Below are 24456 nucleotides of genomic sequence, written 5' to 3'. Positions count from 1 at the left end.
AGCGAAGTCTGATTTCTTTTTTTTTAAAGATTTTATTTTTTCCTTTTTCTCCCCAAAGCCCCCCCCCCCCCCCCCCCCGGTACATAGTTGTATATTCTTCGTTGTGGGTCCTTCTAGTTGTGGTATGTGGGATGCTGCCTCAGCGTGGTTTGGTGAGCAGTGCCACGTCCGCGCCCAGGATTCGAACCAACGAAACACTGGGCCGCCTGCAGCGGAGCCCGCGAACTTAACCACTCGGCCACGGGGCCAGCCCCCGAAGTCTGATTTCTTAACCGCTTCCCTGCCGGCAACGCCAAGGTGGCCGCGGGAGGCATCACACGAAAGCCCACTGGGGCGGATGAAAGGAAATGAAGGAACAGACGTGATGACAGAGGGCCTGGGAGAACTCACTGCTCTATGACGAGGGCGCGCCCCGCTCCAGCCCTGCCTGCAACTCATTCTCCTGCCACCGCCTGCCTCAGTACATCAGCATTTCCAGCACTCGTGCCCCCAAGGACAAGAGCTGAAGACAGCGGGATGAAAGACGAGCCAGGCGACGCCATGAGAGGGAGCTCCATGGTCCTGGACCGTGCGACCCCTTCCGGGGAGAACTCAGTCCACCAGGGAGGCTGCGCAGGTCTGACTCCCAGCCTGCCCTTCTTGACGTCCTCGCCCTCTGCCTTCTGCCCGCTCCACGTGCCTGCCAGCCCTCAGCACTTCTTGACGCTTTTTCTGAAATGCACTGCCCAGCTCCCCTGGACACACGTGGCCCGGCCCCCAGGCGGCTGGCCATCACCGTGTGCAGTGAGACCAGAGACCCCCGGAAGGAGGCCGTCCCCACCAGAACAGCATGGGGGTCTCCATCCCGCCTCCCAGCACTCGCGGGCGGGGCCACGTAAGGCCTACAAGTGAACACGTGCTGCCTTGACATCCGGGGGAACCGCGGGGGTCTAAATGGCGTCAGCCATGGCCCTCCCCACCCTACTCTCATGGGTGAGGTCCCCTGGCTGAAACCCTCCTCACCATGGGGACCAGGCACAGTGCCTGCTTATTCCCAGGAGGTGACTTCAGGTCCCGCCAGCCATGGAACTATTCACGCCAGCCAATCGCATCCTCCACGGGGGTCACCCACCCTCTGGTTACTGCAAAGCCCCCTCCCCACGGCCCCTGCTTGCTCACTCTGCTCCCAGGTGCAGCCTCAGGCTGACCCCCTCAGCCTGGTGGCCTCCTCCCCCGGGCGGTGCGTGTGTGACTGAGAAACAGCTGTGGGTCTCACCTGTCCAGGGCCTAGTGCCGCATGCTGTGTGTGGACCATCTCCTTAAACGCGGGGCGGGGACCCCTCCCTCACCGACAAGGCGAGGGCGAAGCGATCTAAGCAGGCGGGACACCCCACGGGGCCCCCACGAGACAGCCTGGTTCGGAGGGGGCAGAGACAACGGCCTCCGAACAACAGAACCGACTGGACTGGGCGTGCCCACAGTGGCACGCGAGCCCGCTCCTTACCACGTCGTCCAGAGAGAACTGGGATCCTTGAGCAAAAATGTGGCCGTTCATCGCGATCATGGCACAGCCGTCATAGTAGAGACGGTCCCCGTCACAGCCCTTCTGATTGGCCAACAAGTAAATCCCGCCGTTCTGGAAAAGGCAGAGCCAACAGGGGGCGTGTCAGCTGTGGTCCGTCCCCTCCGCCTCCCACCCGCCCAAACACGGGAGGCTCTGCCGAGCCGGCTCACGCAGGCTTCAGACACCCCCAGCCCACTGGGTCACCGTCAGCGCCCCCAGCAGGGAAGGCACAGGTGTGCGGGACTGCCACGCAGCTGGACTGTCTTGGCCTTCCGAGCACCAGGCATCATGCAAAACGTGTTTCTGCCTCCCGACAACCCCACGGGGCAGGCGCTGTCATCTCCATCAGAGGGGAGGAGAGACGGGGGTTCAGAAAGAACAAACTCCCACGTCACGAAGCCAGGATTCACACCCAGCTCGGCTGAATGCACACCTGTCCTGGGAATGACCAAGCACCACGGCCCTCGCCACGTCACGCCACCCAGTGAGAGTGACAAACTCATGGCATTCCCTGCTTCCGCCACGATGCCAACAGGCAAGGGGCATGTCCTGGTTCCCGGGCATCATGTCACTTGTCTGGAAACACAGTGGGAAGCCCGGGAGCCGGACGGCTAGGGTGTGAGCCCAGCAGCCACTTGACCACCACGTGCTGGCGTCCAGCTCTGGAGGGCGGGCATGACAGTGGCATCTGTCTCTCAGGGCGGCTGCAAGGGTTAATGAGGTCGGGCAAGTGCAGCCCCAGAACGGAAGCTCGTGTATGCTTGTTGAGCACTGGCCGTGAATGTCCATGGTGCTTGGGCCACGCCCTGTGCTCGGCACTGGGGACTCGGAGGCGTGTGAGACAGACACAGTGCCCGGCTGGGGGCGCCCACACTCCAGCATGCCAGCCCGACACCTACCTTGGTGGTGGCCATGGTCACCAGGTCCACCCTGGCGTGGGCTTTGCGCAGCACGTGGTGGCTGCCCGAGGCGTTGGTGAAGATCTCCACGCCGTCCAGGCCCATGTCGACATGTGGGCTGCGGGCAGAGGCAGGTGAAGACAAGAGACTGGCTATGCTCCTGACCCGCCCTCCCGGCCCTGCAAGCCCCCGGGGGTCGGGCAAGGCCACGACTCCAGGATGTGTGCAAACCCCCAGTCCTCCCAGTTGGTCGTGCAGGGAAGGCGTCCACCGGATGGAGGGCGGGGCTCACCTGTGGGGTGTCCAGAGCTCCTCACAGATCTCGCTCCCAATGCAGGTGTCCCGGGTGGCCAGCACCGCGTCTCCAAAGGGCACGGTTTCCTGCAGTTGGAGGACAAGAGTGCATGAGGCCCCTTGGCCATCGCCCTTCTGGGCTACCTACTGACCCAGGACCCCCCACGTCACCAGGAAGACTTTCACAAAGACGCCCGTTTCGTCTCAAGCCCCAAATGAGTCCTTCCTCGGCGTGGAGCATGTGCAGCCCAGGTGGCCCACGCTAGCTGGCATCTCCTCGGCCGACCCTTACGGGCCTCCGGTCAGCCATTCATTAACGAGAAGCCACGCTCTGAGCTGCCGGGGAGCTGACCGTGTCTGCCACAAACCATGACTCAGCTCCTGGAGTTTCCACTGACACAAATTGCCATCGTCATCCTTGTGATTAATGATAACAGCTCTCCTTAATACAGGGTTACTCTGCCAGGCACGGTGCTGAGCACGTCTACGTCATCTAGGCTCCTGACCGTTTCACCAGGGAGCGTTCCCAGCCCTGCGTCAGAAATGACCTAACTCAGTCTGACGAAGTCCAAGAAACCTGACAAAAGCCACGTAGTTCTCGAGTAGCAGGGCCGGAAACAGAACGCAGGGACGTCCTCCTCCGAGAGCCACATGTGTCAACGCCAGGTGCTGGGAGCGAGAGAGCACCCCCGGAGGCTGCCGACAGGTCTCACTCGGCACTGAGATCAGTGTACGCTGACCGGGTAACGTGGGCACAGACGGGTTGACGTCCACAGACACCTCTGCTACCTGCTAGCTCGAGCCCAGCCTCGGCATGTCTTTCTGCGCCAAAATTACGTCATGGTATTGCTGTGCTTGTGCTTGAGAAATCATCGCAGGAGGCCTGGATGCATCCCAGAGCCTCTCGTTTGGGTTCTCTGACCTTTGTGTGTTAACCCCTTCATCGCCAAGGGCAAGGACCGGGGCGCACGCCCAGCACTTTCTTCTCCGATGCCTCCTGCCACGGACAGTCACTGTTCACCTGTGGCATCACGGAGAGCCCTGAGCAGAGGACCCTGTGCTGGTGGTCGCGGGACCTGTGTGTCCCCTGCTCCCTGGCGCCTCGCAAACCTGACCCCAGGGCAGGCCGGGAAGCCTGACCCCGTCGTGCTGTGAGGACCCCAGGACTCAGAGCAACGGGAGGGATACAGACAGGTCTGGAACGCGCTCTGGGACTGAGCCCGGGACACATGGTCCAGTTGTAGTGGTGTCAGGCCGTCTTCACTCGTTTCTTGAAAATGCCCCTAACTGTCATCCACATTCATTTCGGGGCCAATCGGTGCAACGTGCCCCGTGACCAATGAGACCCAGCAGAATCCTTCACGCTGCAGACCACACCCCCACGTTGCGTCAGTGGGTCACCAGTGGTATGTTTTTTAAGATATGACAGGATCAGTAAGACAGGAGAAAGGAGAATGAAAGTGGGGTGCGTCTCCCTGTAGAAGGATTGCTGCTGATGTGTTTGTTCCACACCCGCCCACACTGCGTTCCAGGTCACAATGATTTTAAAGTGTGCTCATTCCTGCAGTTCATGGTCAGAAAGGTCTCCAGGTCACTTGGGAGGTGATCAGACCAGGCTGACGGTCTCTTTCCAAACCTCAGCCAGTCCATCCCTGCCAGTGCAGAGGGCACTGAGCCCGAGCCCGCCTCTCGGAGCCAGAGCTGGTACCAGCGACTCAGTCTGGCTCCTGGACGGGGCGAGCTCAGCCCAAGGGCTCAGGGCAGCCACTGTCCACCTGGGAAGCAAGAGGCAGAGAGAGACCCACGATGGCAAAGAGGAAAATGGAGCTGGGGCCTGGTGGGAGTCAGGGGAGTGGTGGACCCCTGCCCCTCGAGCCTGCTCAGGTTGAGCCAAGGTCCAGTTGCGTTCCCGCTGACCCACTCTGTCGGAGGCTCAGTACATCCTTATGAGCTACCCTGACAGCAATAATCAGGGTGCAGAGGATTTGGTGTTCCAGGCTGAGCTGTGTCCCATTCAAATTCTTGTTAGGGACATGACCCCCAGCACCTCAGAATGTGACCTTACTGGAGATGAGGCCTTTAAAGAGGTGATTAAGGTGAAATGAGGTCACTAGGGTGGGCCCTTATCCAGTGTGACTGGGGTCCTTATAAGAAGAGATGAGGACACAGACACACAGAGGGACGACCCTGTAAGGACACAGGGAGGAGACGGCGTCTACACGCCAAGGAGAGAGGCCTCAGGGGGAACCAGCCCCGCCCACACCTGGACCTCAGCCGTCCAGCCTCCAGGACCAGGAGAGAATAAATCCCGCGGTTTAAGCCAACTAGTCTGGGGGGCTTTGTTACAGCAGCCTAAGCAAATTCATACACTTGGCAACCAAGATGAGAAATGAGGCCGGAGGCAGAGAACTCGAAGGGCCCCCAAAGACCCCCATTGCAGCCCCAGCTCCCAACCAGCCACGGGAAGGGGACAGAGCAGTGTTCCAGCTGTCCCCTGTAGGAGGAGGATGGATGAGGCCCCGAGTTAGGGCTGCAAGATCAAGCTCGATGGGCCTGTCCAGCCCGGTTCAGAAGACAAGATGGATTTCTGACGCAGGGTTTGCACAGAACGAACAGGCAGCCACGTGAAGTCTTCCGTGAGCTTTATAAGTAGAAAACCCCCAACTCGGCCCCTCGGGCAGCCCCCAGGTCCCAGCCCTAGAGGAAACAGCCCACTAAGCAGGGCAGGAGGCCCCCAGCACGCTCCCCACACACACGCGCCAGCGGGAGCTGGAGGAGAAGAAGGGGGCAGGGACAGGAAGAGCATGAGGGACGCACGAGGAAGGAGGCGCCCACCGAGGTCTGTGCTCCTGAGACCCTTCCCTGCTGGTCACAGAAACCCCGTTTCTCACGTACACCAGCTGAGGCGGTTTCTGTCATGTTGATCCCAAGGGCCTGGCCCCACACGGTCCACCCATTGGCCTAGAATAGTGACATTTGGCCGAAAAAGGAGTTTTATTCCCAGAGACTCACCTGCTTTGTCAGGTCCTGGAGCATCCGGGGAAGAAAATATTCCTCTGTTTGCCTAGAAAGGAAAACACCACGGATCTGAGACAGAGCACCTCAGAAAAAAACAAAGAAAGGCATCCAAGTTTAAACAAAAATCCCACTGTCCAGTACTAACATATGCTCTAAACCCTCCATTTAAGCTAAAAAGAAAAGGATAAGGTGAACTGATAAAGCTCCTGTGTGCTCTACCAGGTGACACCAACACGCTCCGAGCTCTCCTGTCACCACCTGTCGGCTTCCACTATCCGTGATATACGGCGTTTCCCAGAGATGAGTCACGGGGATCAGCCAAAAAGGAGTCCCGTTTCCCCATGGAGAAATCCAGGTGGAATTCCTGACCAAAGTTGCTGGATCAGAAAGCTCATCCCGCATGAACTCAACATACACCTGCAAACCTATGTCATCACCGACATAACAAAATCACGGTCTAAGTTTTACAAGACGATGGAAGAATTTAACACACAACTTCAGTACGAGGCATCCCGAGCTGCCAAACAAAAAGGCAGAATTTTAAAAAAAGACGGTCTACAAAGTTGACCTCAAATAGGCTGTCAGAAGATGCACGATTAAGACACTCCATGAACTTATTTCTTTTTGCTTTCTTGGAATTCACGAGAACCTTCTGGGATGATTTCAGTTGGTCTTTTACTTAAGTCAATTTTAAAAGCTGAGATATTAAGAGGATGCCTTCTCTCCTCGCTAATGAAGGGGACAGGGACACGTAGGCACCCCGCTGACCTCCAAGCTGCCTGGCCATCCCACACTAAGCATCAAATCCACCATCTGTAGGTTTGCTGATGGCCATGTTGCTGCACCCAAGTTCATTTTAAAGGGAACAGTCGTCCAAAGGTTTCTCCCTTCATCCTCTCCGTCCCCCTCAATCACACAAAGACCCACTCAGCACCAGACCAAAGCAAGACCACCAGGAAACAGCGCATGTTCGACCTCACTCTTTCTCACTCTCTGCTCCAAAACCAGCCGACACCTTGCGGGTGGCCGGTGTGGTTCATCACAGGTCATTGGAGAGCCAGGATATCATGAATAAAAGTCATGGCTCTAAAGCTTGTCACTCAAGCCTGCCTCGGGCTGGCCCAACCCATCTCCCTGGCTGTCTCCACACCTGTACCTTTCCTGCTCCGCACAGCTTGCAGTGCTCTCTGATGGGGTGCCCTTCCTCCGCAGGAAACATCCTCTGGACAAAACCGAGCAGTGTATTCCTGCCAGGAAACCATTTGGGGTCATGCTAATGGCAAGTCTTTTTTGGCCCCCCTGGGAGCTACAAGGGCCCCTGTGACCCATTTGCTGCACTTAGATTTGGGGGTCCACCTAAGAACATGAGGAAAATGAGCAGGTTCTTAAATTCTCTGCGGTCAAGAACTGGGTCTTGTTTCTATTTTCCGAGGAGGATCTGAACCTGTGACGTACTCCTCACTAAAGGGGAGATGCCGTGCACGCACTGTCCCCACTTTCACACAGCTCTCAGAGGGTAAAAGTCTCCGTCTTTTTAACTACATCAGAGTGGAAGCATCTGGTTCTTCCAGCTCAATATGCCGCCCCATCTGCAGGCACAATTAAACAGGCTTCAACATGAGACCTACACACACGTTACAAATGGAAGAAAAGGTGAACTAGAGATATATGCATATCCTCTCAAAGACATTAGAGACAACATAAACCCATAAAAGATCCCAAAGTAAAGATGATTGAACAATAGGAGATAAAAAGTGAGCTGGCAGGGCCGGTCTGGTGGTGCAGCGGTTAAGTTTGCATGCTCTCCTTTGGCAGCCCGGGCTTCCCCAATTTGGATCCTGGGCGTGGACCTACACACCGCTTGTCAAGCGATGCGGGAGCAGGCGTCCCACATCTAAAGTAGAGGAAGATGGGCACAGATATTAGCTCAGGGCCAGTCTTCCTCAGCAAGAAGAGGAGGATTGGTGGCAGATGTTGGCTCAGGGCTAATCTTCCTCAAAAGAAAAAAAAAAGTGAGCTTGCAAACTATGAGAAGCATTTGAAAAATTCAAAACATTTGTAAATACCAAAAGCACATCAGAAGCATCAAAGAGTAGAACAGATCCGACTGCAGACTCTGCATAGAGGACAAATGTGGGGAATGAACCCACAAATAAGAGACAAACAGATGAACAGACAGCAGTGGTCAGAGAGAGGGTGAAAGATACAGAAGACACACACGGAGACGTGAGACAGGGTGGGGCTCGAGGCCAAAGGTGGGACAGGAAAGGCCACTAAGGTCAGCGTGGGACGCACAGCCTAGAAGATCAATAGACTTTTTTTCTGGATGAATTAAAAGGCCCCAGAGAAAAGACATCCAAAAAGAAAGCTTTGAAGGTGCGCTGGTGGAAAGCTCAGCTCAGTGGCTGCTCCACGGACAGAGGTCAGGAGCGGCCACGCTCTCAAGCAAGCACACACTTCCAGCTGATCCTTCACAGCTTTATTTCCGAACGTGCACTAAGAGCCAAGAGTCTTCCAGAGACCTGAAGAAAGCCCCATGGTCAAAGGCAGAGACCCGGATGAACAGAGAAAACAAAGGCATTCAGAAAAAACATAGCCAATGCAGGGAAAAAGTCCAAAAAACAAAAAACTGGTTAATACACTCAGAAGTAAAAGAGGATACTGAAAAAGACGCTTTATGAAAGAAAATAAAAGAAAAGGAGAAAGCGCTCTCGGAAATTAAAAATAAGATGGCTAAGTTTAAGGGCCGGCCCCATGGCCGAGTGGTTAAGTTCGCGTGCTCTGCTTCGGCGGCCCAGGGTTTCACTGGTTTGGATCCTGGGCACGGACGTGGCACCGCTCATCAGGCCACGCTGAGGCAGCATCTCACCAACAGCCACAGGAGACCCCTCAAACTGCATTTGAAACAATGGAGAAAAATTACGTTAACCTAGAATTTCAAAAAAACTCTGCACAAGTATTCACCACCTGGGAGAGTCAAATAAAGATACCTGCAGGCAGGCAAGGTCTCAAGACTTCACCTGCCGGGAACAGTTGCTTAGAAAGCATGATACTGTGATTTATAATAAGAAATATCTATTTGGTCTTCCTCCCAATCCTGGCACTGAGCTCTGAAAATGTTTGGAACTACCCAAGATGAGAGCGTTCAAGGTGTCTTTTGTGATGACTTTTGGAAATAAGATGACTTTGGAAAGGCACCCCCAGGTCACCTAAGGATGGGGCTGGTTGCCTGGGAAACCAACTAGTGATGAGCCAGGGAGGAGAGGGGACCGGAGGTTGAATCAATCACCAGCGGCCAATGATTTAATCAATCAGGTCTATGTGATGAAGCCTCCATAAAAGCCCAAAAGGACAGGGTTCAGAGAGCTTCTGGGCTGTTGAACTCATGGAGACTCGGGGAGGACAGTGCGCTCAGAGAGCACGGAAGCCCCTTCCTTTCCCCATCCCTCGCCCTGTGCATCTCTCGCATCTGGCTGTTCCTGTTACATGATCTTATAATAAACTGGTAATCTACTTAGTAACATGTTTCTCTGAGTTCTGTGAACCACTCCAGTAAATTACTCAAACCCAAGGAGGCGGTCATGGGAACCCCTGATCTATAACCGGTCGGGCAGAAATAGAGGTGACAACCTGGACTTGCGAGTGGCATCTGGGGTGGGGGTCGGGGTTGTCTTGGAGGACTGAGCCTTCACCTGTGGGACCCGAGGCTATCTCCAGGAAGACAGCGTCAGAACTGAGTTAACTGCTTGGCGGTGGTCGAATGGTAGAAAGCCACTGGAAGCTGTGTTCCAGCAAATGAATGACAAGAAAAAAAACAGTCAATCCAGGAGGCTGATCGAACCCGGGGGAGAGGGAGAGAAATCCAGGGAACTGGGACTGGAAGGGGTGACAGCCCTGGAGCAGGCTGGAGACAGCGTGGGGCAGGAGCGCAGGACCGACCACGTGCCCGACGGGATGGGAGAAGCGTCAGGTGAGGCGGCGGAGGGCAAGGAGAACACGGAGCACGGTTGACTCCGGGCAGGAGGAAGGGCAACATCACAGGCTCAGAACAGAACCTCGGCTCAGCCGTGACCTTCCACTGGGGCGAATCACGCAAACAGTGAGCTGCGATGTCACCAGAAAACTCGGCGCGTGCATATGAGGAAGAGGATGCAGACAGAGAGGAAAGGTGGGGCTGTGCGTGCTCAATCCTGTTCTTCCAGAGCAGGAAGTCGTGATACGGCAATAGCTGCACTTGATTTAGAAATATGGAGGCAGAACCCAGAGGCTGGGGGGGAAAGGAGAAAAATGGAAAAGGGGCCACTACTGGGAAGCAGGGCTCGGAGACGGGGAGGGGGCAGAGTGAGGGGTGTTTGTTTTGTTATCAAGCTTATGAAATTATTTAGGACTTTTAAAACCATATTATTATATAAAAGAGGAAACTCCTTGTATATATAAAGGAAAAACCACTGAATGAATCTCAAAAGGCTCATGTTAAGCAAAAGAAACCAGTTATGAAAGCGTGTACACGTATGACTCCATTTGTATGAAATCTAAGAAAAGACAAAACTAAGCTTGGGGGACGGGATCCACTGGGAAGGGGGCAGAGAGGGCTCAGGGTGATGGAAATGTCTCTTCAGGGTAGTGAGTGCATAAAGGCACATGTTTGTCAAAGGCAAAACACCCGAAATCTGCATATTTTATTGCATGCTATTTCTATCTCAAAAAATTTAAAAGTAAACATTATTCGATACATCATTCCTAAGTTTTAAAGAGAATTGTAGCCATATTATTCTTTGATACATCATTTCCTATAATATTTAAAGTGTCAGAGCACAGAAAAATTTTCTTAATATTTTTTTAAAACGCAAGTATAATACTGGCACCTATATCTGGAAAAGAGAGAAAAATCCTGAATAGACAGTAGCAAATTGAAACAAAGTTTAACGCCCCACATTCATCTGGAGTTTATTCTAGACACAGAGATTTACTCTCCATTCATCTCAGTGTTGCTAAGAAGATATCCGATACATTCAACATCCATTCTCAACTCATTTTAAAACTCCAAAGTAAAAATACCTAGAGACAGACATAAATCCGAAACCAAATGCAAAAACAGGACGAGCTTTCCAAGTCAAGTCGGGAAAAAGACAAAAATGCCGGTTATCAAAGACACTGGTTCTAGAAATGACCTAGAACAGTGTTCTAGAAATGCTGGCCAACAAACGCTCTTAGGAAAATGAACTGCCAGGTGTAACTATCGAAAAAGGGGAAGTCAAATTAGCTGTACCATATAATTTCTACTTGGAAAAAAAAACTAAGAAAAATCAACAGAATAACTAGTAGACACAGCAAGAGAACGTAGTAAGGTGGTCAATTTCAAAAGCAAAAGACAAAAATCTAAAGTTTTCCCACATAAAAATATGAACCACTTAGAAACGTAATGTGAAAGATTCCATTCACAACAGTAACGATAATAAGGAAATAAGAATAACTGTGATAAGAAGATAGGGCAGGGCTTCTGCCCTGGGGATGATGTCGTCTCCCCCCCCACCCCCCGCCCAGGGACATGTGGCAACATCTGGAGACAGTTTTGGTCGTCACAGATGTAACGGGTGGAGGCCAGGACACTGCTCTGCACCCTTCTGTGCACAGGACAGACCCCCACCACAAGGATGACCCAGCCCCAGAGCAGCAGGGCTGGAGCTGAGAAACCCTGACACACAGGGTGACCCAAGACGTAAGTGACACTACACTTAAAACGACTGGTGATGGGTGACGGATGATTGACAGTTTTACGTGATCTGTGATCACTTGGCTATCATTTAATTGGCAGCATCAAAACAGCCATATCCAAATGACAGGTACCAGGAGGCAGGGATTTTGCCCCGAATTCTCGTGTATCTCCCCCACAATCTGCACCGAGGTGACGCCCGGCAAAGATGCTTCATCAACATCCAAGGAGCTGTCACAAAGCACGACCGGGACTCACCGACTCCTGGACCACGGGGTGAACCAGCGCAGCTCTCGGTAGTTGCCTTCATTGGCCAAGGCCATCTTGGGTCTGATGAGCAGGATCCTCCTGCAGGCAGAGGAACAAGACTGCTCCTGAGACGACCACGCCCGGGAGCAAGGAGCAGCGCAGGGGTCTGTCCGGCGCTGACGGTCGACGACAAGAGCAGCTCAGACCCAGCAGGTGTCCACCGTGCAGTCAGCTGCCCAGTCTGCGAGGGAACATACAGGCCCACCCTCCCTCGACTGACCTGCCGGCAACAGGGCCGTGTGTCCCCAAGCCCCACCCTGAGGTCTCTCTCTTTCTAAGACCTGAAGGTGCCCACGTCAGTGGCGGCAGGGACCAGGAACAGTGCCACTCGAGTCACCTGCCTGGTGCCTCGGCCCTCACTAAGGATGGGGTATTTCCAGAAGAGGCCTCCCAGCACATGGCCCGCAGGGGCCCTGCCACTGGGCACCAGCATGAGTGCCGCAGTCCCCGAGAGCCCGGGCGAGGCACGCGGGCCCCCTGCTCCTGGGGCCACCCACCTGTTGAGGAAGATCACCCTGCAGTTGTAGCGGACGTTTCGGTGCATCACGGGCCTGCAGAGAGAAGGGACGCACACGCTCGTCTGCACACAGCAGGAGCAGCCCTCTGTCTGCACACGAGCCTTCCTCGGGTCCCTACAGGGAGTCAGGAGGCTCCTCGGCAGCTTTCTCAAATCACAGTTAAACACAAGCCGAAACGCTGCTGCCTCGGCGGAGACTCTAAAACGGGAGAGAATCTCCTAACAGGAGCACAAACTCGCTCCCTGCTCAGGGCTCTTCCTTCTCCTCCTGGAATGTTCTCAGACCTTCCAGTGGCCGCCTCCCTGCTTTGCAACCTGCCACCCCTCCACCCCCTACTGGCCTCCTGCACCAGCCCCTGCGCTTTCCCGATTCTCCTTCAGAGCACTTCTCCCGACCTGAGGCCCTTCTAGAACGCAGGCCATGGGGCAGCGGCCACTGGCCCAGGCACTGTCGGTTCCTCGCGCCCAGGGCTGGTGCCAATGGCTCTGCTCACCGCTGTTAAAAGGGCGGGCTTGGAGGTCGGGGCTGCAGGGCCGACCCCAGCCCTGCACTGGCTAAACCACCCCGACCTCGGTTTTTCCTCCCAATGTGGATGAGAGGACAGGATGCAGTGGGCGCCCCCGTCCTGCCCACAGACATGGACAGCCACCTGAAGCCCTCGCATCATCACGGTTTCCATTCCCCACCGGAGCCAAACCAAACCACGCTCCTGTTCGCATTGCAGGAAACGCGTGCACAGCATGAGGGAGACACATATTTTAAGTAACACAGACACCTACGGTGAATATCTGATTTCTAACTAAATGAGCCTCTCTCGCAAAAACAAACAAAAAGCACCACAGAAATTTAAAGCTTAAAACATAAAATTAAATAGCAAACACACAAGGAAAAGTACTTTTCTCATAACAGGCTGACATCTGTGGGAGGTCTATGTAAACTTTTAGCATGCTGGCAAGAGGACGCAGAGACTCACTCGTCTTGCATTCGCCCAAGACAAGCCTTCTGCATCAGTCCCCTTGCTTTTTAAACCCGCCACCCACCCATCTGGACTGAGGTGCCTCTCTCTTCCGTCTCTCCTTGCCCTCCAGGTACGGGGGCCCATTTTGGAAACCAAGCACACCTTTCATAGCTAAAGAACTCTTAAATTACACACAAACACTTCAATTGTAGCCAAGAGAACGAGTAAATGGCGCCCCAAATGACCAATAAGCGGAAAAAATGTTCAACTTTGTAAGTAATGAAAGCAAATAAATAAGATAGTTCTTCTTTTTTTTTTTAAACTATCCATCACTCTAACATCTTCTTTATTCCGTTTGTAAGAACAAATCCCACGTGATCAAGGATACCGTGCCTCCAGCCACAGAGCGCGGGAACGGGACTGGACGCCTCGTTCCTGGAGAGCATCTTGGAAAGACGATTCAAGATGGCAGACGTCAACAACATCAGGATAAAACTGTTGTTTTGTTCAGTGGATGTTACAGATGCAGATAAATGCTAGATTTCAAAAGAAAACTATCTTCTAATATGATTGCTAACATTTTAAGGGTAAAAACTGGAAAAAGAAAAATGGTATTATAAATTCAAAGCCAGCAGAGCAAAGTGGAGCAAAGAAAAATAAGCAAAAAAACCCAAAAAAAAACGATGTCTAGGAAACTTAATAATTAGGTGAGAAGAATCGGTCCATCTGGTAGGGTGACGAATGGCCCCCTAGTAGTGTCTACGTCTTAAATCCTAGAACCTGTGAACATGTCACCTTCTACGGCAAAAGGGACTTTGCAGATATGATAACTAACTTATAGATCCTCAGACGGCAAGAGAATCTGCTCGATGTAATCACAAGGGTCCTTATATGAGGGAGTGACATCAACCCTGATATCAGTTCCCCCACATCAAGCCCAGCATACATGCAGTTAAAACCAAAACACTCTTTCCCTGCTTAATCCCTGGCTTCCTGGCTCCAGAATCCACTATCCTCCATGGAGACAGACAACGCCAAGGACAAGCACCTGGATTTGTTATCTCCTCCCTGCAAGGAGCTACAGGCCGGTGGGAAAGCTGCTGACCAGCAAGGTCACGGGCTCCCTCCTTTCTGCAAGAGTCTCAAGGCCAAAGGACAAGCTAGTGGGAAAGCTCCAACCAGCAAGGCCATATGCTCCCCCTCCCCTCCCTAAAATCCCAAATAAAAACCCTTCCTTTTAGCTTTTTGGGGAGTTTGGGATTTCAGCGTTAGCTGCGCATTCTCCTCGCTCAGCACTGGGCAATAATAAAATTCCTACTTTCTTCCACTACACCTGGCGTCACAGATTGGCTTGCTGTGCAACGGGTGAGCGAACTCACTTCAGGTTTGATATCAGGAGGAGGTGAGTCGGAGAAGGAGATGTGAGGATGGAAGCAAGGGTCAGACTGATGCATTGCTGGCTTTGAATGTGGAGGAAGGGGCTGCGAGCTGAGGAACGCAGCAGCCTCTAGAAGCTGGAAAAGGCTGGGAAACAGATTCTCCTCCAAGAGACTCCAGAGGGAACCAGCCCTGCTGATCCATTTTAGCTCTGACCTCTCGAAAAATAAGACAAAAAAGCTGTGTTTTATATTTGTGGTGATTTGTCACAGCAGCAATGGGAGACGAACACAGTCCACGTATCACAAATTATAATAAACGTGAACAAATTGGATTAAAAATCCCACAGATGTGCTGCTTAAGAGAGACCCTACCAAGCAGATGTCACAGCGAGGGTGAAATGAAGTGGCAGAACACACACCAGGCAAAAACCGAGAGAAAAAAAGCAGAGGTGGCAACGTTCACATCACATAAGACAGAACTGAAGGAGTCAAGAGAAACAACACAGAAGCCCATCAGCGGGCTGTGGTTACGCACGGTATGCATCAGACACATACACAGACACAGCACTGGGCCTGAGGCCTACCCGTACCCCCTACATCTGTGGAACCTACACCATATGGAACCTACACCTACAGAACCTACACCATATGGAACCTACACCTACAGAACCTACACCATATGGAACCTACACCATATATACCTATACCTACATACCTTCACCTATGGAACCTACACCATATATGCCTACACCTACGTACCTTCACCTATGGAACCTACACCATATATACCTACACCTACGTACCTACACCACATGCTCCCTACACCATATATACCTACAGCTGTGTACCTGCACCTATGGAACCATATGGACCTTCACCACACGAACCTACACCACACGCCCCCTACACCATATATACCTACACCTATGGATCCTACACCATATATACCTACACCTACGTACCTACACCTATGGAACCTACACCATATATGCCTACACCTACGTACCTTCACCTATGGAACCTACACCATATATACCTACACCTACGTACCTACACCTATGGAACCTACACCATATATACCTACACCTACGTACCTACATCTATGGAACCTACACCATATATACCTACACCTACGTACCTACACCTATGGAACCTACACCATATATGCCTACACCTACGTACCTACACCTATGGAACCTACACCATATATACCTACACCTACGTACCTACACCTATGGAACCTACACCATATATGCCTACACCTACGTACCTACACCTATGGATCCTACACCATATATACCTACACCTACGTACCTACACCTATGGAACCTACACCATATATACCTACACCTACGTACCTACACCTATGGAACCTACACCATATATACCTACACCTACGTACCTACACCTATGGAACCTACACCATATATGCCTATACCTACGTACCTACACCTATGGAACCTACACCATATATACCTACACCTACATACCTTCACCTATGGAACCTACACCATATATGCCTACACCTATGTACCTACACCTATGGAACCTACACCATATATACCTATACCTACGTACCTTCACCTATGGAACCTACACCATATATGCCTACACCTACGTACCTACACCTATGGAACCTACACCATATATACCTATACCTACGTACCTTCACCTATGGAACCTACACCATATATGCCTACACCTACGTACCTACACCTATGGAACCTACACCATATGGACCTACACTATGGAACCTACATGATATGGACCTACACCCATGGATCTACACCTATGGACCTACACCATATGGATCTATACCTACGTATGTATACCTATGGAATCTACACCTACAGAACCTACACCATATGGACCTACACCTATGGAACTCACACCATATGGATCTATACCTATGGAATTTACACCTATGGGACCTGCACCACCTGGAACCATATGGTTGGCATGTCAACATGGAGTGACGTGGAACCATCTCAAGATTTGCCATCACGTGAAGAAAGTGCTATACGTGACAAAGTGAGCACTATGCTCCCACTGTGTAAAGTGTGCACACACGTGCATAGCTGCTTTTGGAAAAACATACCAAAACCGCTTCCAAGAGCTGCCTCCGGTGGGGGAATTAGGTGTGTGCAGCTGGGGAAGGAATAAACCCACTTCTCCACAAAAGGCCTTCGTATCTTTCGAAACGCACAGATTCCACATCCCTGACGTGAGGATGGGGTTGGCTATATCACGTCCTCGAACTTCACCCTTTCCCGAGCTCACCTTGTCACGCGCTCACGGTGGCACTTACATTCCCACATCGCAGATGATATCGCGAGTGACCGTAGATTCCAAAAGGGCAGCCAGGACTTGCAGTGAATGCAAGAGGGTGTCCGACTCGTAATAATGATCCCAGCACCCGTAGCCGCTGCAGAGGGAGGGAGCAGACAGGTGAGCCCCAGAGATGTAGCAGGTGCGCCCAGGGTGGGGGTGCGGGCAGGGGCCTGTGGGCCAATCAAGTCGGAGTGTGCAGGGCTGCGACTCCAGCCTTGCTATCTTCCGACAGCCTCCAGCATGACTCGGCAGTGTAGCAGAGCCAGGATCACTGCCACAAAAACCCATGTATTTTATGGGAAATTAAGAAACATGAGGCCCCTGCCCATTTCTCTTAGTTTTAAGCTACTGTGAGAAATCTCTCTCGTGTCAAAATGTGTCTGCTCTTGGAATTTTTTTTTAACCTTTAATGTGGCCCAAATCACACTGCTCTACAAGAAAAGGATGCAAAAGAAGCAAAGCTGACGCCCCAGGAAAACATTCTTCGGGCAAGGAAGGTCATTAATAACCTCTCAAAATGCCGCTCACATAGCTGCCCTGAGCTTCCTGCTATAGATATTTGCAAGGGGCTGAATGGTGTCCCCCAAAAAGGTATGTCCGCGTCCCAAGCTCCGGAACCGGTGATTGTGACCTTATTTGGATAAAAGGTCTTAACAGATGTAATTAAATTAAGGGTCTCAAAATGAGACGATCCTGGATTATCTGGGTGGGCCCTAAATCCAATGACAAGTGTCCTTACAAGAGACATAAAGAGGGAAGAAGGCCGTATGAAGACGGAGGCAGTGACCGGAGCGATGCAGCCATAAGCCAAGGAATTGGGAGCTGGAAGCACAAAGAGGCAGGAAGAACCCTTCCCGAACCCCGTCAGAGGAAGCAGGGCCCTGCTGACACCCAGATTGTGGACTTCTGCCCTCTTAAACTGTGAAAGAATAAGTTCCTACTGTTTCAAACCACCCAGCTTGTGGACTTTGCAACAGCAGCCCCAGAAAACACATGCAACGCTCAACGATCTCACAAAGCGTGAAGACCGGGTGAGAGCCATCTCTTAGGATGGGAGTTCCCGTAACAAAATGCAGAGCATCTAGAAACCTCTTCTAAATCTTCCACAAGTTTTCCTTCCTACTGCCCAGCAGCCAGGGAGTGGTGTTTCAAATGCTGAGCAAACTTTGCACACACGAACAGAGATCCCCAAACTGGCACATGCCATTTTTAGTGCCTGGAAAAGCATTCCCCTCGGCCTTTGGCTCTGGTTCTTGATGAAAAGAGGGTCAAGGAGATGCCCCGTGAGGGATGGAGATCCAGGATGTCCTCTCCTCTCCAGCAGACAGACTCCTGTTTCATGGATTTTCGCTCCCTGGTAGCGCCCAGGCCACACGTGACACCAAATAACAAGGCAACGCCAGACGTCTCGCTGCCTGATGTCCAGCCATCGGCTGACCTCTCACTCCTTTGGCTGCCCGGCAAACAGAAGGGCATTTTATAACGGGGGCGATCAGGAAGTGCCCGGGGCCCATTGTGGGTGGCAGCCCTCCATCGACAAAGCCTACAAAGCTGGCTCAAAGAAAACAGCCGGCCTTTCTGGGGCAGGACCTCTAGATCCATGAGTCAGCCCGCCCTGGGGGGCAGCAGCCCCTCATTCTCCTTCCAGGTGCCCCTTCTGGGGTGGGAGCTGGACTCCTCACCAGCAGGGACAGCAAGAGGGTATACTTGGTAAAGGATATGACTTTCCTCTCTGTCAACGGGTGCAAATAACAAATGTGAGCTGGCTCGGCACAGTCTAAACCGCATGGAGCCCAGCTCAGCTGGGCCCTTAACCCTGCTTGATGTGAATACACCATCCTGGGGAGGCGGGTCGGGGAGGGCGGGGCATGGAGAAGACGACAAAGAAAGGGATGAGGAGCTAATGTGGAAGTGTGTGGACGGGGATGATGCCAGGAGGGCTGGGCTGTTACTGCAGCCCCTCCAGAGGGAAGGGACAGACAGAACAGAAAGACGAAGCAGGCGTTCAGGAGCAGAGGTAACTAAAGCTACCCAATCTTAGGCAACCAGGATCCCAGGGCCCGGGCAGGCAGACAGGGAACTTCTTAGAGAACAAACCAAAGGAGGGGTGTCGATGCTCTCAGATATTACGGGAGACACAGCCCGAGATGACGTCAGGATTCCAAGGAGAGAAATCAGCGTAACAAGGACAATGATCTGGAACGGACGGAAAAGTTGCCTCAAGGACTAATCCAAAAACACCCGAGAGAAGGCAGTGTCTGCTTACACTAACTCCAGAAACAAGAAGGAAGCGAGGCAGGGGCACAGGCAGAGGATGGACTTCAGACTCCACAACGGGGCAGGAGCGGCAAAGACGAAAGGAACAGCAGCACAGAGGGCAGCCGACGGCCGAAGTCAGAACAGAACCACAGCTGCGGGAGACTCACCGTGTGGCAGCCAACTGATTGTTATTGAATAAGAGACAAGAAGAGAATCAAGGAATCAGCTTTCCCAATTATGGCAAAAAGGCAGAGCAGAAGGGATCGCCTACGCTCGCTTACGGAAAGATGCTGAGACCACTAAATGTAACCTGTTCACGGCCAAGTGTGCAAATGACGACCAGGGAAGCATGGTGGTAAAGGAGAAGCAGCCCAGCTTTGAAATCAGCCGTGGCCTCGTAGAACTCACCTCCTCTGGTTACTCAGCACAGGAACCTAGGATCACCCGGCCTTGCTGGGCCTGCTCTTGGTCGATGGCACTAAGCAGGCCCACTCACAGGTTTCTGATGGCCTCCTAAACGGACCCGCAGAGCCGCAGCTCTGAACACCAGTTCCCAGTGCGGTGGAGCGGAGCTGATGCACACACCTCTACCTGCCCACCCAGGGGTGAATGTGTGTTCTGTTCTCACCATATCTCCAGTTCTGGTCCAAGCCTGTATCTTGCTCCTTTGTGTTTGGCAATTTCGATACCTACATGTACAGAGAAAGAAAGGGGCAATGTCAGCACCTACAGCTTTGTCAAAGCCTGCGGCAGGTAGGATAAAAAAAAAAACAACAAGGGAAAAAACCACTCCACCATCTCCCAGAGCCTGCTTACACCTGCAAGAAACGAGAAACTCGCAGGGCCCGCACGGCAGACCCTGAGCACCATGGAGGAGGAGGAAGAAGTCACATCCTGACAGTTTATTCACAAGCAGATGCAACCACGTGCAGGGAGGAGGCGGGACCTACAGCGGTACCAGCCCCGGGCACAATGACCTGTGGGTTCAGGCAGCAGCTTCTGGGTGCAGTCCAAGGGGGACAGGCCAGCTGAGCAGAGGATCAGCTCTGGCCACCCAAGACCGCCCCTCGTCACCCCAATTAGATTTACTCTGACCTCTGATGAAATGAAACCAGGCTGATATCAAAAAAATAAAAAGGATGAAAGTCCGAGGCACATGGCTGATAAGATGTCCTCACTTGAATCATTTTTTCACATTTCTGCTCTTGGAAAACCCTCTTGCAGGAAGCTGCTCAGTACAAGAGAATTGGGATGGCCACACTCGCAGGGCTGCCCAGGATGGCCCCACGTTAGGGGTTAAGTATGAATAGTGCAAATGAATAGTGCAAACTTTCACTCCTGAAAGTGAGCAATAATTACATGGTGAATCCATGTGGCCACACCCTAGTCTCTAAGCTCACGGGCTCACCCCTTATTCCACTTCCCTCTTTGGGCCAGCTTCCCCAAATGTCTGCCCCCCAGGAAGCTTGTCAGGCACCAGAGACCACTCACTCTAGGACACTTCTTCACAACAGCATCCCTGGAGGCTGGCGACTCTCCCCTTAAATGCCTCCGAGGATGGGCAGCTCAGCTCTAGATAAGCCACTTGGGACCCCAGAGATATCTGAAGACAGGTACGCCCCAGCCCTCCCCCTCTCCACTCCTCGGCCAGCCAGGCTTTTCTTATTACGTGCACACACCACGTGTCCTCAGGCACTGTAACCCCCGCCCCCCATTCTAGAGGAGGACCTGGGCACTCACACGGTCGTGGTCATCATTATCTTATCTGTCCCCACGCCCACCGCTGCGGGTTTCTGCAGGGCAAGGTTGCGCGTGCGTCACGAGCAAGAGTGGACCTTTGCCCCTCCTCCTGTCCCCCTCCCCCCGCCGCCCCCAAACTCACTCTTTAAAATCCTTTGCAAATTGCCCTCGAAGTCCAGCGCCCACTGGTTCAGCGAGCAAGTGGCCACGGTCACCTTCCGGCCCATCCTGGCCGCAGTCGCCTGTGGAGGAGGCCGGCCGGACAGTGGGTCCTCCCGTCCTGGGGAGACCGGCGGCCCTGGCGCGGGCCCTTCCGGGTCGCCCCGCCCCGTCCGGCCAGGCCTGGCGGGGACTGGACCGCCGAGCCCGGCGTCAGGCCCCGCCCCCGGATCGCCCCGCCCCGCCCCGCCCCGGAGCTGCCCGCCGCGCCTGCGCAGAAAGGAGGCCCTTCGCACCGCGGGTCCCGCGCGAGCGCGCGCCCCGGCCAGCTGACCGGGCGCCCCCTGCACCCTGAGCCGGGCGCGTGGGAGAGTCGCCAGGTCCTGGGGCGCAGATGGACGGGCATGCCGCCCAGTTGTTCCCACCCCTCTATTTTATTGCACACCTCCCCACAAACTGCACCATAATGTGCTTCTGCTTCTCGATTTTTTTCCTGCAATTAGATACATTCTTTTCATTGTTTTTCTGCAGTTTGGCGCTCGGTTGGAGGAATAAAGCACACTTTACCCATTCAATAACGACAGCCATTTAAGTTATTAGCAGCGTTGTGTCAACACGCACGCGCTTGCACACACATGCGCTGCTATTTCCATTCCGATAGGTGTCTCCCTCGGAGCCACCTATGGTTTCTCTACGCCCGTAGTTGCCAGTTTCTCCCGGGTTTGCACCTCCCTGCAGCTTACCTGGTGACACGTTCAACCTGACTAAATACTGCCAAATTTCTTCCCCGAAGCGTTGGTACCCGTTCACCACCAGCAGTGCTTCAGGTTTTCTTTTCCCATTGCACTCTCTAGTCCACTTAGGGTAGGAATCAATTTTTTTTTTTTCTCCAAAGGACTAAGTGGCTCATCATCATTGATGGAATAGTCCATCTTTTTCTCCTGGTTTGCGATGCCACCTCTGTCATCCATACACCGGTTTTCACACTGTCAACTTAAAAAGCAAATTTGCCTGTTATTTTATCTCAAAATGAGTTTATTCGGGATTAGCCAAAAAGAATTGCAATTCGGGACGTGCATGCTATGGCAAAACATAGGCAGATCCTGAAAAGAAAGAAGGAGATGAAGACGGAGTATGGAGGGGCTGTTCTAAATGGGAAGTCTATTAGGGGACAGTAGCAGTTCAGGGCCACAAGGGCTGTGCATTGGCTGGGCTGCTGCCGGATGGGGAGAGAAATCTACCTTCAAGTAAAGTAGTTTTACTTCCTGTCCAAGTTGACAGCGCGCATCTCATCCTGGTCGGTGTAATTGATGATGTGGTGGGCGTGAGGGCTCCCCCTACACGCCCTCCCGACTCCAATTTAGTTAGGGTTTCTTTTATTAATTTCCACACAGTACAGGATCATAACTCAATGAGTGAGAAAATCCATTAGTCTGTACTGACAAAAAAATTAAACTAGGGAAGTTCTTTACAGAAAAACGACAACTAATAAATGTTGAAAGGATGATGAAATCAGAAAATCACCCCTTTGCACCAAGAAGTAAGTGATTCAGGCCAGAGACATTAAATCTAGATGACTGGGTGAAAGGTCATTAGGAAGCAGCCATCTCAAAGGATCCACAGGTTGGCCATCAATCATGAGAGGAAAAAGGGAGAGTTCTGGCAGAAACCACCTGAACCACACAATCAAACTTACCATCGACCATGGGGCACAGAGACACTGCCTTGCTCCTGACGGGATGCGTGAAGGCGTGTGTTGACACAAAAAATCAATAACGCAACTATAGATAAGAGAGACATTTCAAGAGCTAATGTTGACAGCTAGCCCAGAAGTGTTCTCTTCCCCCAGGGAAGAAAGCGCTCCAGAGAAGTGTGGTTTAGAGTGTGATTATATATTGTTTCAGAACAAAGAACCTATTGCAAGCATGACAGGAATACAATTTTTTATCCCCAATGTCACAAGGATATGTTTTGCTGAAGTTTAGCACATACCCAGCAGGTCAACTTGACCTTGGTTCTCTGGGAAGAAAAGCTTATCTTCAAAGAAGTGCTGGCACTGGCGTCAGAGAGAGGGAAATATTCATCCTAGATTTAGTGAGTGTGTTCTTTGGGAAAATGTTTGAAGCAGATGTACAAGGCAGGAGTGGCGGGCCATAAATCAGGCTGCTCTGGGAAAAACAAGTTTTAGGCCAAATCCGGGTTAAACCAGAATGGCTCCCCCATATACCTCAATACGTGCAAACTTACTATTTTCGTCACATATGGGACCGGCCCCGTGGCCAAGTGGTTAAGTGCCCGCGCTCTGCTTCGGTGGCCCAGGGTTTCGCTGGTTCAGATCCTGGGTGCAGACGTGGCATTGCTCATCAGGCCACACTGAGGCAGCATCCCACATGCCACAAGTAGAAGGACCCACAACTAAAAATATACAACTATGTACCGGGGGGCTTTGGGGAGAAAAAGCAGGGGAAAAAAAAAACCAACAAGGGCCATCACGTGACATCACCTATATAGTATATTATCCTGCCTAAAAATGCAGAATCTAAATGCAAAGAGGAGGAAAACGGCCGAATCCAAATCGAGATAGGCTGAAAAAGCTAGCTTTGACTCTTCAAAAGCCTTATGGCATGAAAGAACAAAAAGATACAATAAAACAAAATATAAAGGCTGGGGCAGGCACTAGACTGAGGAAGACTAAAGGAGTTGGGACCACTCGAATGCACCGTGCAGGTTCCGGATTAGATCCTGGGTTTTTAAACAGAGCTGTAAAGCACATTATTGGGATAATCAGGGTAAGCTGAATACCGACAACATATTAGATAACAGCATTGATGTTAAATTTCCAGAGTGTGGTCATTTTATTTTGGTAACGTAGGAGAATGTCCTCGTTTTCAGGAGATGGATACTAAGTATTTAGGAGGAAGGTATCATCTGCCAGATAATTAACAGTTGAGAAAAAAAGGAGGGGGATACACACACACACACACACACACACACACACACACAGAAATTAAATGTGGCGAACTGTTGAGAGCTGCTGAATCCCAGGATACGGGTGCTCACTTTACTATATCTTCAACTGCTTTTTTGAATACTTATATTTATTTTACTTATACCTATTTTATTTTTAATACTTAATAATACTTATACTTATTTTTCAAAATAAAAACCTGCAGAAAAAAATGCAAACGTTTCTGTGAGGGGCACAGAGACCAGATCCAGGCTTCGACCAGATCCCTCCACCAGGAAGGCTTGACGCCCAGGATGTTGGGAGTGGGGTCAGCAGACCCCTTTGGCTGCCCACCCCTCCAGAGGCCTCCTGGGCTGTACAGCTGCCCT

General features: G+C 52.1%; 1 protein-coding gene across 7 annotated transcripts in view; it reads right to left on the bottom strand.

Annotated features, from left to right (window-relative positions):
• The window catches only part of NADSYN1 (NAD synthetase 1), a 42652-nt gene that overhangs the window by 17459 nt on the left and 737 nt on the right, over positions 1–24456 (bottom strand). For 2 of the 7 annotated variants that reach the window (XR_011524223.1, XM_070565765.1), the window contains exons 2-10: positions 21104–21203; positions 19850–19910; positions 16940–17056; positions 12274–12327; positions 11726–11815; positions 5749–5800; positions 2735–2823; positions 2443–2560; positions 1484–1615 (exon numbers count right to left, since the gene is read on the bottom strand). Coding sequence is in view for 5 of the 7 variants with exons in the window: in XM_070565765.1 (XP_070421866.1) it covers positions 1484–1615; positions 2443–2560; positions 2735–2823; positions 5749–5800; positions 11726–11815; positions 12274–12327; positions 16940–17056; positions 19850–19910; positions 21104–21188 (798 nt within the window). In the remaining 2 variants the exon portion in view is untranslated. Of the gene's footprint in view, positions 1–1483; positions 1616–2442; positions 2561–2734; positions 2824–5748; positions 5801–11725; positions 11816–12273; positions 15293–15323; positions 17057–19849; positions 19911–21103; positions 21310–22816; positions 22985–24456 lie in introns of those variants that run through there. The other 5 variants (XM_070565764.1, XR_011524224.1, XM_070565767.1 and 2 more) reach the window with 5 other exon arrangements.

The sequence above is a fragment of the Equus przewalskii genome, chromosome 11 (genome assembly GCF_037783145.1).
Source record: "Equus przewalskii isolate Varuska chromosome 11, EquPr2, whole genome shotgun sequence".
Taxonomy (NCBI): Eukaryota; Metazoa; Chordata; class Mammalia; order Perissodactyla; family Equidae; genus Equus; species Equus przewalskii.
This window is presented reverse-complemented; position numbering and strand designations above follow the sequence as displayed.